The following is an 18,666-nucleotide window of genomic DNA, read 5'->3' on the forward strand; positions in this document are numbered from 1 at the left end:
TTACTGGCAAGATGTCAACAGCAGGACATGTATTTCTAGAAGCCACACCTCTGAAATGATGAAGAGTAGAAGCAGTCCAGAGAAAGGCAACAGTAATGGTGCAGAATCCGTACCCATTAAAAATTTTATTTTCCCTCGAGGCGCGCTGACGTTGAAGTGAAGTCAGCAGGCTCAGCTCGGTTCCAGCCTTCGTTCCGTTCCTTTGCATCATGGCTCCGCCCTGGCCTGATGTATTTCCTGTTTGCGCGAGGGCGGAGCCATGATGCGAAGGAACGGAACGAAGGCTGGAACCGAGCTGAGCCTGCTGCCTTCACTTCAACGCCAGCGCGCCTCGAGGGAAAATAAAATTTTTAAAGGCAGGGCGGCGGCGCAGGAAGGAAACCAGGGCTATCGGGGAGCAGAGCTGCAGAGGGCAGACGGATGATGGACGACCGGGGGAGCGCTGGAAGAAGGCAGATGGAGGGGAGGAGAAGGGCAGGGGGGAGACAAGGGTTGCTGGACATGGGTGGGTGGATGGAGGGCAGGGGAAGGGAGGGTCGCTGGACATGGGTGGATGCAGGGCAGGGAGGCGAGGAGGGTCACTGGACATGGGTGAATGGAGGGCAGGGGGAAGAGGAGGGTTGCTGGACATGGGTGGATGGAGGGCAGGGCGGGAGAGGAGGGTCACTGGACATTGGTGGATGGAGGGGAGAGGAGGGTTGCTGGACATGGGTGCATGGAGGGCAGAGGAGAGGAGGGTTGCTGCTGGACATGGATGGAGGAGAGGGAAGGGAGAGAGAAGAAATGCTGGACGTGGATGGAGGGGAAGGAAGAGTGAGGAAGAAGATGAGAAGAGGGAAAAGGAAGAGAGGAGAATAACTGCACATGGATGGAGAAAATAGGCAGAAGCTGGATCCACTGGACAGTCAAGTCTGCGGAGGACCCAGCTTTTACTTACAGATGTGGGGCAAAAAATGAAGAAGAAAGGAGGAAAGTAAAGAAATAAATGGAAAGGAAGCCCTGGAAATGGAGTTAAGAGGACAGATAGCAGCAGAATCAGATTCTGGGCCGGCATGATCAGAAAAACAAAGTCACCAGACAACAGAGGTAGAAAAAATCATTTTATTTTCATTATAGTGTTTGGAATATGTCCACTTTGAGAATCAGGTGCTCAACATTAAAAGTTTATTTTTATTTACTTATTTATGGCATTTTATCCCACATTAAACATGAATTAGATTGCCCCCCTCCCCCAGGCTCTCTCCCCGGCTATAGCCAGCTCTGCAATTTGGGGGGGGGGGGGGGGCACAGAGGTGGACCGGGTAGAGAGCCTGTTAAACATTTACCAGCACACCACTGCATAAGCCCCAGGAAATGAGACTCAGGACCTAATTGTGAATGCTTTAAATGGAGGGCTTGAGGAAGAGGGGAAGGGGAAAGCAGTGGAGGAGTGGCCTAGTGGTTAGGGTGGTGGACTTTGGTCCTGGGGAACTGAGTTCGATTCCCGGCACAGGCAGCTCCTTGTGACTCTGGGCAAGTCACTTAACCCTCCATTGCCTGCCGCATTGAGCCTGCCATGAGTGGGAAAGCGTGGGGTACAAATGTAACAAAAAATAAAAACCTCAAAATAATGTAGAAAAAGCCTGCATTTTTTCATTTGAATGGAAGTTCTAGAATTACATGCTATAAGGTTCAAAAAGAGCAGACAAGTAATATTTGGAAATATTTCTTCCCAGCTATAGTGGCAGTGGCAAGTAACAGCCTTCCAGGTAAATGTGTTGGAGATAGAAATAGAAACAGAATTCAGGAAAGCATGAGATAAGCTATAAAAACAACGCATGACTTGACAACCTTCCGGAAGTTATTGAAGACGCACCTGTTCGAAGAGACTTACAATAAAAATCCTCCTTAATGATTTGATTCCATTCTACATATAAACCAACTAATACTGATCCCTTCTAATTTGATTATGTTAATCACATTATCACTATTGGTCACTATATCTTACCTGTTTTATTTTGTGTTATGTAAATAATTCTACTGACCTATCTACCTAATTTCTTACACAGTAATATGTTAAATTAGACCATACCTCTTACTCTGTTTATGATTATACCTTTTGCAACATAGTGTAAGCCACATTGAGCCTGCAAATAGGTGGGAAAATGTGGGGTATAAATGCAGCAAATAAATAAATAAAGAATCCTGAATTGCAAGAAACTTACAGAAAAGACAGTCAAGTAGGCCTATGCTTTTACAACTAGAGATATACAGATGGAAAATATTGGAAAATTTGACGCATGTGTGTTTACTGTCCAACTCCATGGTGGTTGTTTTAAAAAACGTTTTTGCTGTCCTTAAACCAATTAGCTATATAGACAGTGGCTGAATATCACTGACTATTTTACTGCTGGGCAGAACACCTCATCGCTGCTCTGGCACTATTCAGATAGTGCTGTGATAGTCTGTACGAATTTTCAGTGGCACTATTCATATAGTATCATGGAAATTTCACAGATTGACGGTTTATACAGTTAGTGACTGCTATGAAACCTGTAAACTAGGACTGCATTTCAATTAAAAATTTTGATTGTGATTAATTGCACAATTAAAGGTATTTAATCTATTTATTTCCCCCTGCAGCTCCTTGTGACTCTGGGCAAATCACTTAACCTTCCTTTGTCCCAGGTATAAAATAAATGCCTGTATATAATACGTAAACCGCTTTGATTGTAACCACAGAAAGGTGGTATATCAAATCTCATCCCTTTTCCCTTTCCTAAAGGACTGATAATCTCCCTCCCTCCAAAACCTTACCTCTTGCCAGTCCGCCTCCTCCGACATCATTTCCTGTTTCTGCATAGGCGGGACGGGTCAGAGGGAAAGCTTTGGACCAGGCTGCAGGCAGCGTATGTGCAACAATGCTGCTGCCAGGGACCACCAACAGAAGACCATCTTTAAGGTAGACCAGTGCAGGGAGGGTTGATGTTGAATCATGGGGTGGGGGGGGAGGAGATGCTGGAATGCACTGAGGACAGGGGTTGGGAGTGGAAAAGAGCAGAGGATATGCTGCAAGGAAACAGGAGATACTGCAAGATGATTAATTTTTTTACCGTGATTAATAATTAATCACAGCATTAACTGCAACTAACTTGTTGCCCTTTGAATATTAAGCTGGTTTATTAATAAATACCAAAATATCTGTCGCGTTCTCGAGGGCCTTGGCATTCTGTCAGGCTTCTTCCCCGGAAGCACTGGGTTTGTGAGTCCTTGGACCACTACCGTGGAGCGGCAGTAGCAGGCAAGGTCACCTTCAAGGTAGAGACAAGGCAAGGCTGGACTGAAACCCCGGACTGGAGTTCTGCACAGGAATACACAGGACTGGAACGCACCGGATGGGTGCACACTGGACTGGAACCCACTGGACTGGTACACACTGGAGTGGAGCCATTTGGACTGGAACCCACAGGACCGGAACCTGCTGGACAGGAACACACTGGACATAGGCTTCACCTATGCTTAGCCACCGTTCCCCGAGGGTTGAGCCCTCAGGTTCGGGCAGCCAGCAGGGCTTACAGGAAAACCGGAACTGGAACTAGCAGGCAGGAACAACAGGAATCAGGATACAGAAGTGCCCCCAGGCACCTAGGCGAAAGCAAGGCAGACAGGCAGGGAATGTCCGGGTTCCAGCAATAGTCAGGTCTGGCCGCAGGCAGAGAATATCCGGGTTCAGGCAGTAGTCGGGGCAGGCAGCAGGCAGAGAATATCTGGGTACAGGCAGTAGTCGGGGCAGGCAGCAGGCAGAGAATATCTGGGTACAGGCAGTAGTCAGATTCAGGCAATGGTCAGGACAAGGAGCAAGACTATGGCTGGAGCTCCAGTAGCAAGGAGTACTAGCAGCAGACAGGACTAGGGCTGAAGCTCCAGAAGCAAAGTAAAACACACACGGAAAAAATCAGAAAGCTAAACACAAGAAGACTAGAAAAGCTGTACACAAGCTAAACAAGAAAGCTATGCCCAAGCTAACCAGTCACAAGCTACAAACTCACACTAAGTAAAACACAGGAGAACTAGGAAAGCTGTACACAAGCTAACAAGCAAAGCTGTGCCCAAGCTAATTAGTCACACGCTAGGAACTCACAGAACACAACACTCAGGAGAACTAGTAAAGCTGTACACAAGCCAACAAGAAAGGCAATGCCCAAGCTACTAGTAACAAGCTAGAACCTCACACTGAACTGGACAAGGTAGCAGTGCACAGAGCACTCTTAACATACCAGGGACCTTAGACGATGCAGCAAAGGCAAAGGCTGCAGTCTCTAAGTGCTTAATAAAGCCCTTCAACACCAGAGGCGCAGCTGCAGCAATCTCTAAGTAACTACGGAGGCTGTTCAGACACAAACCAAGGAGCAGGCAGAAAGCACAGTGAAACACAGAGAGGCTTCCCACACCCAGGTGTAGTGTAGTGAAGCAATTAGAGTCATGCTGGAAGCAGCCAGCACAGAGAGAGAGAGAGAGCTAACCCAGGCAACACCCACAGGTGCAGTATAGTGAGGCAATTAGTGTCATGCTGCTGGATGCAGCCAGCACAGGGAGCCAGAGCTAGCTCAGAAAGGACAGACAGAAGAAACAGGAGCCAGCTAGGAAGCTGACCCCCAGGAATAAGGTAAGTCTGAGGGTGGTCACGGCCACAGACATGACAATATCAGTGTACAGCATCACAAAAATATATCTACATTGAGCAGGGCCAACGATGGGTAACGGAGAGTCCTCATTCTATCAGTGTTAAGAGCTCTCTTAGATCTGGTTGAATGGGGCAGCAGCACCGTGAGAAACATCAGGGACCCTAGACGAGGTTGTGTGTGTTCACCTACAGAGGCCTCCTTTCCCTTTGGGTGTTGTGTGTTCAGCTTCAGCAGCCTCCTTTTCCATCGAGTTGAGCCTTCCAGTACTCAGAGGTTACTAAGGCTTAAAGAATGAGCCCAGGGTGTTCCTTTTTCCTGAGAAACACGCTGGAAAGAGAAAGATTAGAAAGCAAACTTTTTTTCATTATTCTCAGTCAGGATTTCAATCATAACAAAATAGTTTTAGTGCCATGATATGGATGAAATCCTGACTGACACTAATGAAAAACTTTGCATCATCTGAGAAAGTCTGAGATGTAACAAACTGGATTATTCTGATTTCTGGATGAACCTGGGTTTGTATTTTATTTATTTTTTAAATTTGAGTACAATAATTGTTTAAATTATTTAACAAATAAAGAATCATAAAAAAATATATACTTTACAAAGGATATTTGCCACAATGCTGCAACAATGAGACATAGGGGTGGTAGAACTAGAGTATATGAATGGAGGTTGAAGGGAGGTAGACTTAGGAGTAATGTCAGGGTAGTGTCCACCTGGAATGCCCTTCCAGAAGAAATGGTACAGTCAAAAACAGTAAGCAAATTAAAAAATACACGATATAGACAGAGGATGGAAACTAGGGTTGAATTGAATATTCATATTCGATTTGGCTACGAATACATTATTTGTATTTGGCTGAACAGTGATTTAAATTCAAATATGAATAATCCGGGGCTCTACTGTGCTAAATCCTACTGAAATAAACACTTGATCTCTGATTTCACGTTGTTTCTTTTATTATTTATGTTAAAGCTCAAAGCCCATTACTGGTATTCTTATTCAGCCAAATAATATTTTTCATTATCCATATTCGGCAGAGTAGTAAAATATGTTATTCGGTACAGCTCTAATGGAAACACATGACTGCTGAGGTATTATTTTTGTGCAAGAGAAATGGGAACTAAAGCTGAAGTCAGACAGACTTCTATAGTCTGTGTCCTGCAATTAGCAAAAGACTGAAGAATCGGCAACTCCAGTAAGGGAGAACTGAGGCCAATGCCAGACAGACTTCTATAGTCTGTGTCCTGCAATTAGCAAAAGACTGAAGAATCGGCAACTCCAGTAAGGGAGAACTGAGGCCAATGCCAGACAGACTTCTACGGCCTGTGTCCCACAAATGGCAAAAGACAGGTGAAGCTTCAGCAACTCTAGTGTTGTAGATCACTTTATTGTCATGCGTTGTGAGTGAGGGTGTTGTACAGCTTGGGAGGAGGGGAAGACATCTTGACTGGTAAGTTGAATGAGGTCAGTAATATTTGGGGATGATATATGGTTATAACCAAGGCTCCCATCATGTTTGGCTGCCTATAAGGTTGGCATGGTGGAGATTTGACAACCAGAATTTAAGCATGGGTGATTTGCAGGCATGGCTTTGGCCACCTTGTTGGGCAGACTGGATGTACTATGCATGTCTATCTGCCATCGTTTACTGTGTCACTGTGAATCCAATTTTAGTAAGCACTGAAATTTTGCAACAATGATCACAGAACCTGCTTATGCAAGGTGTCATGGCTAGGTCTTAGAACACTAAATGAGATCTAGTTTTGCGTATGTTATGTTATCTCTAAAAAGTTATAAAGAATTATTTTAAAAATAATTCTCGCTTTCACCTAGAGCTAGCTGTCTTAGCAGATTCTTCAACCTTGTGGGTAATTAAGAAAAACACTTACCCATCATGTTTATGCTGTAAGACCAAATTACGTACAGACGATCTAGTTAAATTCAGTCAAACATCTGCAAAGAACATCTCATTGGTATGATGATCAGGCTTTGAAATGACTCAGAAGCACTAAAGCTTCAAAGCACTGATTACAAGGAGTATTGTTTGGATTCGTAATCCAAAAGCACCACTTCAGAGATAGGCATCACTTTACATTAAGGGAACAAATAAAGCTGTGCGCAAACTTAGATACTTAGCAAAGGCCAATTATTTCAGAGCAGTCCTGCCACTTCCTTACTCAATCTTGGTCAAATGTGAGCGACTCTCAGTACTTTTTTTTTTCTTACCTCTGTGGTTATCAGTCACTCTCCTATTAGTCTAAGAGCTCTTTTTAAAAAAATGGTGCTGTTTAGTGTGTCCTGAATGCAAGAAGCCCAAGTAAATTCAATAGACTTCTATGCATTCAGCACATCACTACCTGGTAGCATTGCTTTTTAAAAGGAGCCCTAAATTTGTAGAAAAATACTTTAAAAAGTGTTGAAAGTCTCATTAAATGTGATCATTGCAAACTTCTTGTTTGCAACAGCCACTTGCTTTTTCCTCTGCATTATGAAATGGGCGAGACACTCTGTTTAATAGCAAGAATAAAGGGAAAGGCCCCAATGTGCTACAGTGTACCCAGAAGAAAACAAGGAAACGGGCACAGCAGCCCAGAGGCTACTGGGACTTCTCGGAGAAGAACCCAACATAAAACCTCTCAGAAAAAAACCCAAACAAAAAATACCACACACAGAAAAAAATAAACAAAAATCAATACAACCCCCATAACAAAACAGGAAAACTGAAGAAATTTAATTATCCAACAATGATTAGGAAATGTCCCTAGGAGGCACTGCTACATTAAACTAGACTGAGCATGGACTTTAAAAAAAAAAAATCATTCTTAATCTGGTACCATACCAGGCTATGCTGTAGTCTCCTCAACATTTATCATTTTATAGCACAGAACTAAACCAGTAAATTAGTGGATCTATTCTCTTGGACTTACAAAAATAGAACTTTTCAACTTACACTTTACTTCATTGCTATGTTAGTAGCACAAGAACGCATACTTTGTTGTTAAAACAAGGGATTTGCCTTGGACTTAAGAACATGGCTGGATAGATTTAAAGAGTACATCCTTGGTAAAGGCCAATCTACATAAGTATATCAAGAATAAATAGAAATCAGATTTGGAGTAATTTATAGCATCAGCTAAGAAGAGGAAACACTGTGTTAAAATTATATGATAATGTTAAACTTAGTCTTTGTGCTATAATCTTCTTAAGTACTACCTTTTCCAGATAAAGGTATAGAAGTATGTTAAAACTGGGGAAGGAGTGGGCCTGCTCACTGGCTCAGGAAGCAAGTGATGTGCACTGCTACAACCAAGATCCCTGGTTTAAACACCAAATCAGATCTTTTGCTCCACAAGTCAGCTGGGAATGCTACAGAGGTCCACAACTGCAATGACAAAGCTAGGTATATTGGAGGTCAGGAGCACTGTTCCCTCTAGGCTGAGTGGCCGTGCACTTTTTAACAAGAGGCAGTACAGCAGCTCTAGCCCACCGCACAGCCGGCAGCACCAGGACCTGCTCCATTACCTCCTGCACCACCCTGCCACCCTCCGCCATCACTGCTGCTTTCCCAAACCAGCAGCTGCAAAACAAAAGACAGCCATTGCGGGACCTCACTATACATTCCCGTAGCTGCCAGTCCACCCCCTCTGACATCACTTCTTGTTCCGGGTCGGAACAGGCAGCCATGGGTATGTATAGTGCAGTCTCACGATGGCTGTCTTTTTATTTTTTTTGCTGCTGCTGCTGGTTTGGACAAGCAGCAGAGGAGAGTGGCAGGGGGCAGACACTGGATGGAAAAGGGGAGGAGAGGGAGCGAGGCAGATGGTGGATGGAAGTGGGGGGATGGAGGGAGGCAGAGGCTGGATGGAAGAAGGGAGAACAGAGTTGCAGACCCTGGAAGGATGTAGGGAGGAGTGGGGGCTGAAGCTGAATGGAAGGAGGAGATAAGAGGGTCAGATGCTGGATGAAAGGACCAGAGAAAGAAGGCACATGCTGGATGGAATGGGGAAAAGAGAGGGCATATGCTGGATTGGTGGTGGTGGTGGGGAACAGGGAGAGGACAAAGTTAGTGAGAGACAGGGGAATAAGCGGAAGTGAAATAGAAGAGCTGGGGTGAAGGAAAGAGGTGGCAAGCTGTAGGTAGACAGTAAAAGGAGGGAAACTGAGGACCGGATAGTAAGAATTAAATCTGGACAGAGGCAGAAAATAAATTGAAGAAAATTGAAAAGAAAAAGAGAGAAAAATGACAAATGGACAGGAAATCCTGGCAAGAGAGCTAAAAGAAGACAATGAAAGCAGAAACCAGAGACTGGGACCCAACACAACTTTAAAAAAAAAAAGTAAATGGCCAGAAAACAGAGGTAGAAAAAAGAATTGTATTTTTAATTTAAAATAAAATAGAAAATGGAAATAAGGTGTTACATTTTTATTGGACTAACTTTAATACCATTTTTACTAACTTTCAGAGATCAAAACCTCCTTTCTCAGGTCAGGACAGGATATCATAACAGCATTATACTGTCCTGATCTAAAGGAAGGAGGCTTTGGTCTCTGAAAGCTAATTGAAACATATATTCAGTCCAATAAAATGATTTCATATTTTCCATTTTTTATAACTTATATTTGTGAATTTGTAATGTAGTGATTGGAATATGTCCATTTTTGAAATTTACATTTGCTAGCTTTATATTTTGCATGGTACAGGGGGACATGCATCACTGTTTCTCTGGTGCTGCACTGTATGCAGAATCTGGCATTTTGGGAGTTCAGCTAATGTTTATTTCTATTTTTATTTCGTGATTACTTATTCTATACTGGGGGAGGGTCAGGGTCTGTGTTCCGCATGTGTGAAAGAGACATACCATACTATACTAGAGGGTTTTGTGGGGGGGGGGGGGGGCAGGGTAGAGAAATAGTGCTGTAGTTTTTTGAACAGTCTACTCACAACCGGTAAGATTCCACTAGACATGGACCATACAGCCCTCACATGCATTCCTAAAGCCCTAACTCTAGATCTAACCCTCACGTCCAGCTTCAGATCCATAGCAGGGATTCCTCTTCTGTCAAAACTCCTAGAAACCAACACTGCCCAACAATTATCCAAATACATTGCAAAATTCTCTCTCATCCCACACAATTCAGGTTCAGACCCAAGCACAGCACTGAGTCACTCCTTCTGGTGCTAACATCCACTATAAGAGAGTACCTAGCAAAGGGTGAGCAGATCATCCTACTCCAATATAACATTCTGCAGCCTTCGACTCTGTAGACCAGACTACTGTTAATGAAACTCAGTAACCTAGGTCTACCTGGTCCTGTTCTAAGCTGGCTCAACTACTTCTTAAAAAAACAGATCCTACAAGGTCTGGGAAGGGGGAGGTACTATCAAAAAGCTGGGTACCCACATGTGGTGTTCCCCAGGGCTCCCCATTATCTCCCTTGCTATTCAACCTATACATGAGCTCCCTCTCCAACATCATTCTTGAAAGCTTACTGTCATACACCAACAATATCCTAATGCTCATTCCTGTGAAACCATCACTCAAAGACACATCCGAAAGTGTGGTCAATGCAATGAACAAAATCCAGAAATGGGCCACTGAATGTTCAAGTTGAACCAGACTAAGACGAAATTGCTCTGGTCTGGAAATACTGCTTCCATAATCCCCACAAATCTAACATTGCCCAATGGTCTAGTCCCCAAAGAATCTAGGGTCTTACGAATCACCCTAGACCACTCCCTGAGTTATGAAGCTCACATAAGCCAAGTACTGAAGAAATCTCTCTTCTGAATCCGTCAACTGAGACTGATAAGACCCTTCTTTCAAAAATCCCACTTCACTGTGTTGGTGCAGATGCTGGTCATTTCCAATCCAGATTACTGTAACTCCCTACTCATTGGCCTAAACAACAGATTGCTCACTACACTACAGCTTCTACAGAACACAGAGGTGAGAATGATCTTCTGACTAGAAAAATTCGAAAGTGTCACTGGACATCTCAAAAGTATGAACTGGCTATGAATCTGAGCTCCAATCACCTTCAAATCCATATCTAGTCTTCCAAGTTTTACATGGGAACTCTTCTGAACTGCTGTCTCCACACTTTTCACAAAGTTTCTATAAATTGACCTGTCTGCTTGGCAACGTACTCCTGAAGTATCCAGCATTAAATAACGTGAGACTCAAGCATCAGACAAACTCCATATTCTCCCTTCGCGCCATTATTGAATGGAATTCTTTACCTACTACAATCTGCAAGGAGTGAGCTTCTGCAGGAAAGTGAAGAGACTACTCTTTGACAAACACTAACCAGCTCTACCTTCGTTAGAGGTCCATACCTACATGCTTCATAGCGAACTTTCCTTCCTTCCCTGCTCTCACTTCTTCCTTCAGACTCCTGCGACTCCATTCCATTCTATGTAACTATCACAATGTAAACCGCCCAGAACCTCTTGCTGGGATGAGTGCAGTATATAAACCACAGCTTAGATTAGATTAGATATTTTAATGCAGGTTAACTGATTTGCCCAGAGTCACAAAAAGCTGCAGTGAGAATTGAACCCAGTTGCCTTGCTTCTCAGGCCACTGAACTAACCATTAGGCTATTCCTACTAAGAGGGAATTGTTTCTTGGCAAACCACCACATCAGTAACCTTGTGATCCAGATGCTGAGAGGGAACCTCAGAATTTCATAAGCGTTGCCATACTGGGACAGACCAAAGGTTCATCAAGCCCAGTATCCTGTTTTCAACAGCGGCCAATACAGGTCACAAGTATCTGGCAAGATCCGAAAACAGTACATTTTATGCTGCTTATCCTACAAATAAGCAGTGGCTTTCCCCAAGTCCATCTTAATAATGGCTTATGGACTTTTCTTTTAGGAAGATATCCAAATCTTTTTTAAACCCTGCTAACTTTTACCACATTCTCTGGCAACAAATTCTAGAGTTTAATTACATGCCGAGTGAAGAAATTTTCTCTGATTTGTTTTAAATTTACTACTTTGTAGCTTCATGGTGTGCCTGCTAGTCCTAGTATTTTTGGGAACAGTAAACAAGCAATTCACATCTACCTGTTCCACTCCATTCATTATTTTATATACCTCTTATCATATGTCCCCCTCAAGCTGTCTTTTCTCCAAGCTGAAGAGCCCTAGCCGCTTTAGCGTTTCCTCATAGGAAAGTCATCCCATTCCCTTTATCATTTTCATCGCCCTTCTCTGAACTTTTTCTAATTCCACTGCATCATTTTTGAGTTGCAGTGACCAGAACTGCACACAGTATTCAAGGTGTAGTCACACAAATGCATTATAGCATCCTCAATTTTGTTTTCCATTCTTTTCCTAAAAATGTTATTATATTTGCTTTCTTCACCACCGCTGCACACTGAGCAGAGGGTTTCAATATACAGTCAACAATGATACCTAGATCCTTTTTCCTGGTTGGTGACTCTTAATGTGGAACCCTGCATTACGTAGCTATAGTTCGGGTTCCTCTTTCCCACATGCTCACATTAAATGTCATCTGCCATTTGGATGCCCAGTCTCCCAGTCTCGTAAGGTCCTCTTGCAAATTGTTTGCAATCATCTTGCGATTTAAAACTTTAATTTTGCTGATGAGACAAAGTTATTCAATTACCTCACAAACATAAGGAGTGTAATTTGATAACAGGGTGACTAGGCAGGAAAGGCACATATTTTGTGCCTATGCGCCAAACTGCTGCACAATGTTATGCCTGCTCTAAGGCAGGAGCAACTGATGCATGCACACACCTGTAAGAATCTGCATGTATGCATGCTAAGCAGGTATTTTATAAGACATATGCATAAATGCTGATTCTATCTCAGGTCTACTCATGCTCTGTCCTCAAGAGTGCTTATGCATATAGGGGGTAATTCTATAAAGATTACCTACAGTTAAGCGCTAAAATACTGGGCGCTAAATGTAAATTCTGTATCTGTAATTATGCATGTAATTAAGGTTATAGAATACTAGCTTAAGATGCCATTTTAATACCTAATTTTAGTCAAGAGCACTTACATCATGTCAATGGTTTGTGAAAATGCTTGTGCCTGAATGTTGGCAGAAACCCGTATACTTGCTGGTATTCTATAAACTTAATTGCCTGGCACACCATTGATCTGCCCATGCCCTTCCCACATGTGCACCCTCTTGCAGTTACGTGCTAGAGATTTTGTGCGCTGTTTATAGAATTCCAATTAAGGGCAGCTATGGATGGGACTACAAATTAGTGCCAATTATTGCCAATTAAATTAACTTCAATTATCACCAATTAGTGCCTAATTTAAGAATTACCTTATGTAACTGCCATTATTCAGTAACCTGCACGTGCACATTTGCATGCTAAGCGCGAAAATGTGCACACAAGAGTATAGAATTAGGGCGGGTACTACATAAATGTAGCTGCTGCTTTCTTATCACATACTTTTATGCATGTACAGGCCTGGGTAATTTCACAAGCACCTACTAGTGCATGTTAAAAAGCTGTTCTACACATTTAAGTAATTTAAAACATTATCCCCAAAAGATCTTAATAGGCAGGAAGGTTTCATTAACCACTACCAACCAATCCTGCTATATCTGTCAATCTTTGCCCTGATCTGCTACCAGATCAGTCTTAAGAACATAAGAATAGCCATACTGGGTCAGACCAATGGTCCATCTAACCGAGTATCCTCTTTCCAACAGTGGTCAATCTAAGTCACAAGCACCTGGCAGAAACCCAAATAGTAGCAACATTTCATACTACCAATCCCAGGGAAAGCAGTGGATTCCCCTATGTCTATCTCTATAGTCTTTTCCTCCAGGAATTTGTCCAAACCTTTTTTAAACCCAGATACGCTAATCGCTGTAACCACATCCTCTGGAAACAAGTTCTAGAACTTAACTATTCATTGAGTGAAAAAATATTTCCATGTAACTTCATCGAGTGTCCCCTAGTGTTTGTACTTTTTGAAAGAGTAAAAAAAAATCGATTCAACTTTATTTATTGCATTTGTATTCCACATTATCCCACTTATTTGCAGGCTCAATGTGGCTCACATAGTTTTGTTAACATTGTCATTGCAAGGTGACATATACATTTAATGTTGTGTAGAGGTTAAATGAGGGTGAAAGAGGAAGGAGAGGAGTGATTTAGGTAGCTATAGTAGATGAGTTATCTTAATTGAGTGGATTGTCGGGTAGATTATTGTGGCTATTAGTTCTCATTGTATGCCTTGCTGAAGAGATTCACCTTTACTTGTTCTGCACCACTCAGTATTCTGTAATCCCATTTCCTCCCTCCCCCCAAGAAAACCTGCGATTTACTTGCATATTTGGGCTTAAGCATTCTTAGTTTTAACCTGTTATTTATTTGATCTGATGAAGAGTGCAGTTCTTGAAAGATAAATAAAACTGATATATGTTCCTTCATTAAAAAGGTATCACTTGCAGCTTGATTCTGTCAGTACAGAAGAGTGAACAGCCAATCTGCTATACACATACCATCCATAATTGGCATAGTCTTGGTAGCCATAGTCATCGGTGCTTTAGACATCCTCCTCCCACTTTTAGTTGGTTCTTGGCTCACATTTCCTGTAAGGAAAAATTTACATTCCACACTGTCATGTCTTTATGTCATACAATTTGTGCCCCCAGTTGAAAAAAAATCTCAAATTACTACTATAGTTATAGTGTTTCATTGAAATAATAGTATTCCTTACCTTGGCATCTGTTCAATGTACAATCAGAATGAAAGATGACTAAATTTTAAAAAATCATTATGGGGAGATTATGCTTGAAACTAGATTCCCAAAAGTCTGAAAATTCTCAGCTGGGGCAGCTTAGCTAACATAAATCAGCACTTTTTCACATTGTCATTGCATCACAAATGGCTCTCATAGCATCACCTAATAATTACTCAAAATATAGCACCAGAATAGTTCACACATTTTAAAGTACTCACCAACTCAGTTTTAAGTTGGTAACTTACTCTCAATATGGTTTTAAAAACATGTTGAAAGATCTTTTAATCATAGTACACTGTGGGAAATCTGTACCTATTTAAAAAGTAACATGTATACAATACTTATCTCAAAGACACATACATTCTAAAATGTCTCAAGTTTACAGATCCTCATCCAAATTTTCATTTCGCTTGTAGCTTCTAATCTTGTTTCTCTGCACACCAGTAATGTAATCTTGTCTCCTAGTGTGTCATAGAATGCTGGAATCTTATGACACTATATTTCTAGCTAGGAAAAACACTGTTTACAAATTTATAGGATAATGTCCTAGAAAAACACTAGTGATGTAATTATCACTCAAAAGAGTGCAGCAGTGTGGCTACTTGGACCTCTGTAGTTCTGAATTTCAACACTATTATCTGTTTGCTAGGACCATAATGTTCCTCTCATAGAGCACTGTTTGCTCTGCTTCTGCATTTATAGTTGGATGGATTTATAAACCTGCTCACCTCTTCCTCTCCTTGATGTCCCTCTTGATGCTGGATTTTGCCCTCTTCCTCGACCTCTGCCTCTTATCTTGCCAGATACTGCTGGGCCACTGTCATCAGTGTCTGAAGCTCCCTTTTGTATCATGTCATCATCACTGAAGACAATGGCAAGGTCCTCTACATCTGTTCTGTGAGATCTGGCTCGGCTCATAGCCTGTGAGGAATATTATCATTTAATGGTACAGTGTGTGTTGTATACAGCATTTATGAAAAACATATTCACGCTCAGCAGGTTTATAATAAATCTATAAGAGATCATAGCAGAATTCTTTTTGGACCTGGCAACAAGTTCTTCCTTTCCTCTCTACTGGCACTTCTCTCTATTGGGCCTATGGTGCTCTGAGCTTTCATTCACAGACTGGACTTTCCCCTTAATTTTAACTCTCTATATAGCTCCATCATCCTTTCAGCCAGCCATCAAAAATATAATCACAGCTTTTTATTCCACAGCCTCTTATTTTATCTTGAATTAATGTCTCCCTGGCAGCCCTCAAGTTCATGGAGATACCAGAATTCTGACAGAGGCACAGATCAACTCATTAATAGCTCTTGCAAGTTTCTACTTAAATATTCCATATTTTGTCACATTCTTCCCTACTTCTAGTTAGAAGGAAATTATTCTACTCTCCTAGCCTTCTCTGAGATGACTCCCAAGTCCACACCAAACCACCCAGGACCTCCGCTCCAAGTGCCTAGCGCTTCCACCAGCTGCCTTCCAGATGGCTGCCCATCTGCATATCCTCCCTTCATTCTCTGGGGTGACTCCCAGGTCCACTGCTCCAGGTGCCAGGAGCCTAATGACACCCAAAATATTTTCTCTACAGGTTTTATTTTCTTTCTGCTATTCCCAAGGACTCCAGTACTGTCCCTTCCCAATCTTTTTCTCCATCTGAAACCACTGTATATCTCAGGACCACATTGTCCACCTTCTTGCTTTCACCGCCTCACCATCCCCTTTGTCTTCTCCCTTCTCAGCTCTCAAGCTTCAACATTTTCTTCCTTTCATTCAACCATCTCCATTCATCTTTGTCACTATCGTCATGCCTCTTCTACTCTTCTCTGTACTCTCTTGCTCCTTCTTCTGCTCTCTGCTGGGGATATCAATCCCAATCAGCTCTCACCCTACTCGTGCAAATCACACTGCAATATCTCCAATCTAATTTCTGTTCCTCTACTCTTTCCTTCTTCTCTTTCTCATATGCCCTGTGGAATGCCCCCTCTGTCTCCAACAAGCTTTCCTACATCCACAACCTCTTTATCTCTCGTACTCTCCATCTGCTTGCACTAACTGAGACTTGGCTTTGCCCTGAAGACTCTGCTTCAGCTGCTGCCCTGTGTCATGGAGGTTACCTTTTCTCCAATATACCTCACTAGGTTGGCTGCGGAGGTGATGTCGGGCTACTACTCTCACCCTCTTGTAGATTTCAACCTCTTCTTCCACCTCAGACTCACTGCTTTTCTTCCATCTGTCTATTCACTCCTTTTCCTCTCCGAGTAGCAGTCACATCGACCACCTGATGTCTCTTTCTTCCTTTCTCAATGACTTTGACTCCTAAGTACATAAGTAATGCCACACTGGGAAAAGACCAAGGGTCCATCGAGCCCAGCATCCTGTCCACGACAGCGACCAATCCAGGCCAAGGGCACCTGGCAAGCTTCCCAAACGTACAAACATTCTATACATGTTATTCCTGGAATTGTGGATTTTTCCCAAGTCCATCTAGTAGTGGTTTATGGACTTGTTCTTTAGGAAACTGTCTAACCCCTTTTTAAACTCTGCTAAGCTAACCGCCTTCACCACGTTCTCCGACAACAAATTCCAGAGTTTAATTACGTGTTGGGTGAAGAAAGATTTTCTCCGATTTGTTTTAAATTTACTACACTGTAGTTTCATCGCATGCCCCCTAGTCCTAGTATTTTTGGAAAGCGTGAACAGACGCTTCACATCCACCCGTTCCACTCCACTCATTATTTTATATACCTCTATCATGTCTCCCCTCAGCCGTCTCTTTTCCAAGCTGAAAAGCCCTAGCCTCCTTAGTCTTTCTTCATAGGGAAGTCATCCCATCCCCGCTATCATTTTAGTCGCCCTTCGCTGCACCTTTTCCAATTCTACTATATCTTTCTTGAGATGCGGCGACCAGAATTGAACACAATACTCAAGGTGCGGTCGCACCATGGAGTGATACAACAGCATTATAACATCCTCACACCTGTTTGCCATACGTTTTCTAATAATACCCAACATTTTATTCGCTTTCCTAGCCGCAGCAACACACTGAGCAGAAGGTTTCAGTGTATTATTGACGACGACACCCAGATCCCTTTCTTGGTCTGTAACTCCTAACGTGGAACCTTGCATGACGTAGCTATAATTCGGGTTCTTTTTTCCCACATGCATCACCTTGCACTTGTTCACATTAAACGTCATTAAACGTCATCTGCCATTTAGTCGCCCAGTCTCGTAAGGTCCTTCTGTAATTTTTCACAATCCTGTCGGGAGTTAACGACTCTGAATAACTTTGTGTCATCAGCAAATTTAATTACCTCACTAGTTACTCCCATCTCTAAATCACTTATAAATATATTAAAAAGCAGCGGTCCTAGCACAGACTCCTGAGGAACCCCACTAACTACCCTTCTCCATTGTGAATACTGCCCATTTAACCCCACTCTCTGTTTCCTATCCTTCAACCAGTTTTTAATCCACAATAGGACATTTCCTCCTATCCCATGACCCTCCAATTTCCTCTGTAGCCTGTCATGAGGTAACTTGTCAAACACCTTTTGAAAATCCAGATACACAATATCAACCGGCTCCCCTTTGTCCACGTTTACTCCTTCAAACAATTGAAGTAAATTGGTCTTGAACCATCATCTCCTTCCCTCATCCTTGGGGATTTTAACATTCATGTTAATGATACCTCTGACTCTTATACCTCTCAGTTTCTTGCTTTAGCATCCTCCTTTAACCTTCAGCTGTACTCCATTACTCCTATTCACCAGAATGGCCATTGTCTTGATCTCGTCTTCTTTTCCAACTGCTCACTCTCCAGTTTCTGCACCTCAGCTCTTTCCCCCGCTTACCATCATCTGATAGCTGAGATCATGTTCATGGACCCTTTCCAATTCCACATGCAATTTGTCCTTAAGTTAGTCACCTTTCTTTTCTTTCTAACTCCTGTTGCTCTGTGTTTTCTGTCTATGGTGGTTATTTTATTGGCAGCCTTTAATCATCTAGAGAGGCCCAGATGTTTAAATGATGGACCCTCACTATACAGAGCACATATTTTATGAAACTGCTTTGATCTGTTGCATACATTTTGGGTTCTAAGCATATGCTGACACTGCGGGTTACCTTTCAAGTGGGATTATGTGACATTTCCTCTAGTGTGCAATTATAGATAGTATATCCCATGTTTTGTTTTGGATTTCAAAACTGGGGCTATTTATTAAGACATTTGTAAGAAAAGAAACCCATT

General features: G+C 42.4%; 1 protein-coding gene across 5 annotated transcripts in view; it reads right to left on the bottom strand.

The window, feature by feature from the left end:
• Window positions 1-18,666, bottom strand: part of MRE11 (MRE11 homolog, double strand break repair nuclease) — a 165,028-nt gene that overhangs the window by 56,415 nt on the left and 89,947 nt on the right. For all 5 annotated transcript variants that reach the window (XM_030200202.1, XM_030200203.1, XM_030200200.1 and 2 more), the window contains exons 15-16: window positions 15,146-15,338; window positions 14,176-14,265 (exon numbers count right to left, since the gene is read on the bottom strand). In XM_030200202.1, the coding sequence (XP_030056062.1) occupies window positions 14,176-14,265; window positions 15,146-15,338 (283 nt within the window). The remainder of the gene's footprint in view (window positions 1-14,175; window positions 14,266-15,145; window positions 15,339-18,666) is intronic.

This window comes from Microcaecilia unicolor, chromosome 4, assembly GCF_901765095.1.
Source record: "Microcaecilia unicolor chromosome 4, aMicUni1.1, whole genome shotgun sequence".
In the NCBI taxonomy this organism is placed as follows: Eukaryota; Metazoa; Chordata; class Amphibia; order Gymnophiona; family Siphonopidae; genus Microcaecilia; species Microcaecilia unicolor.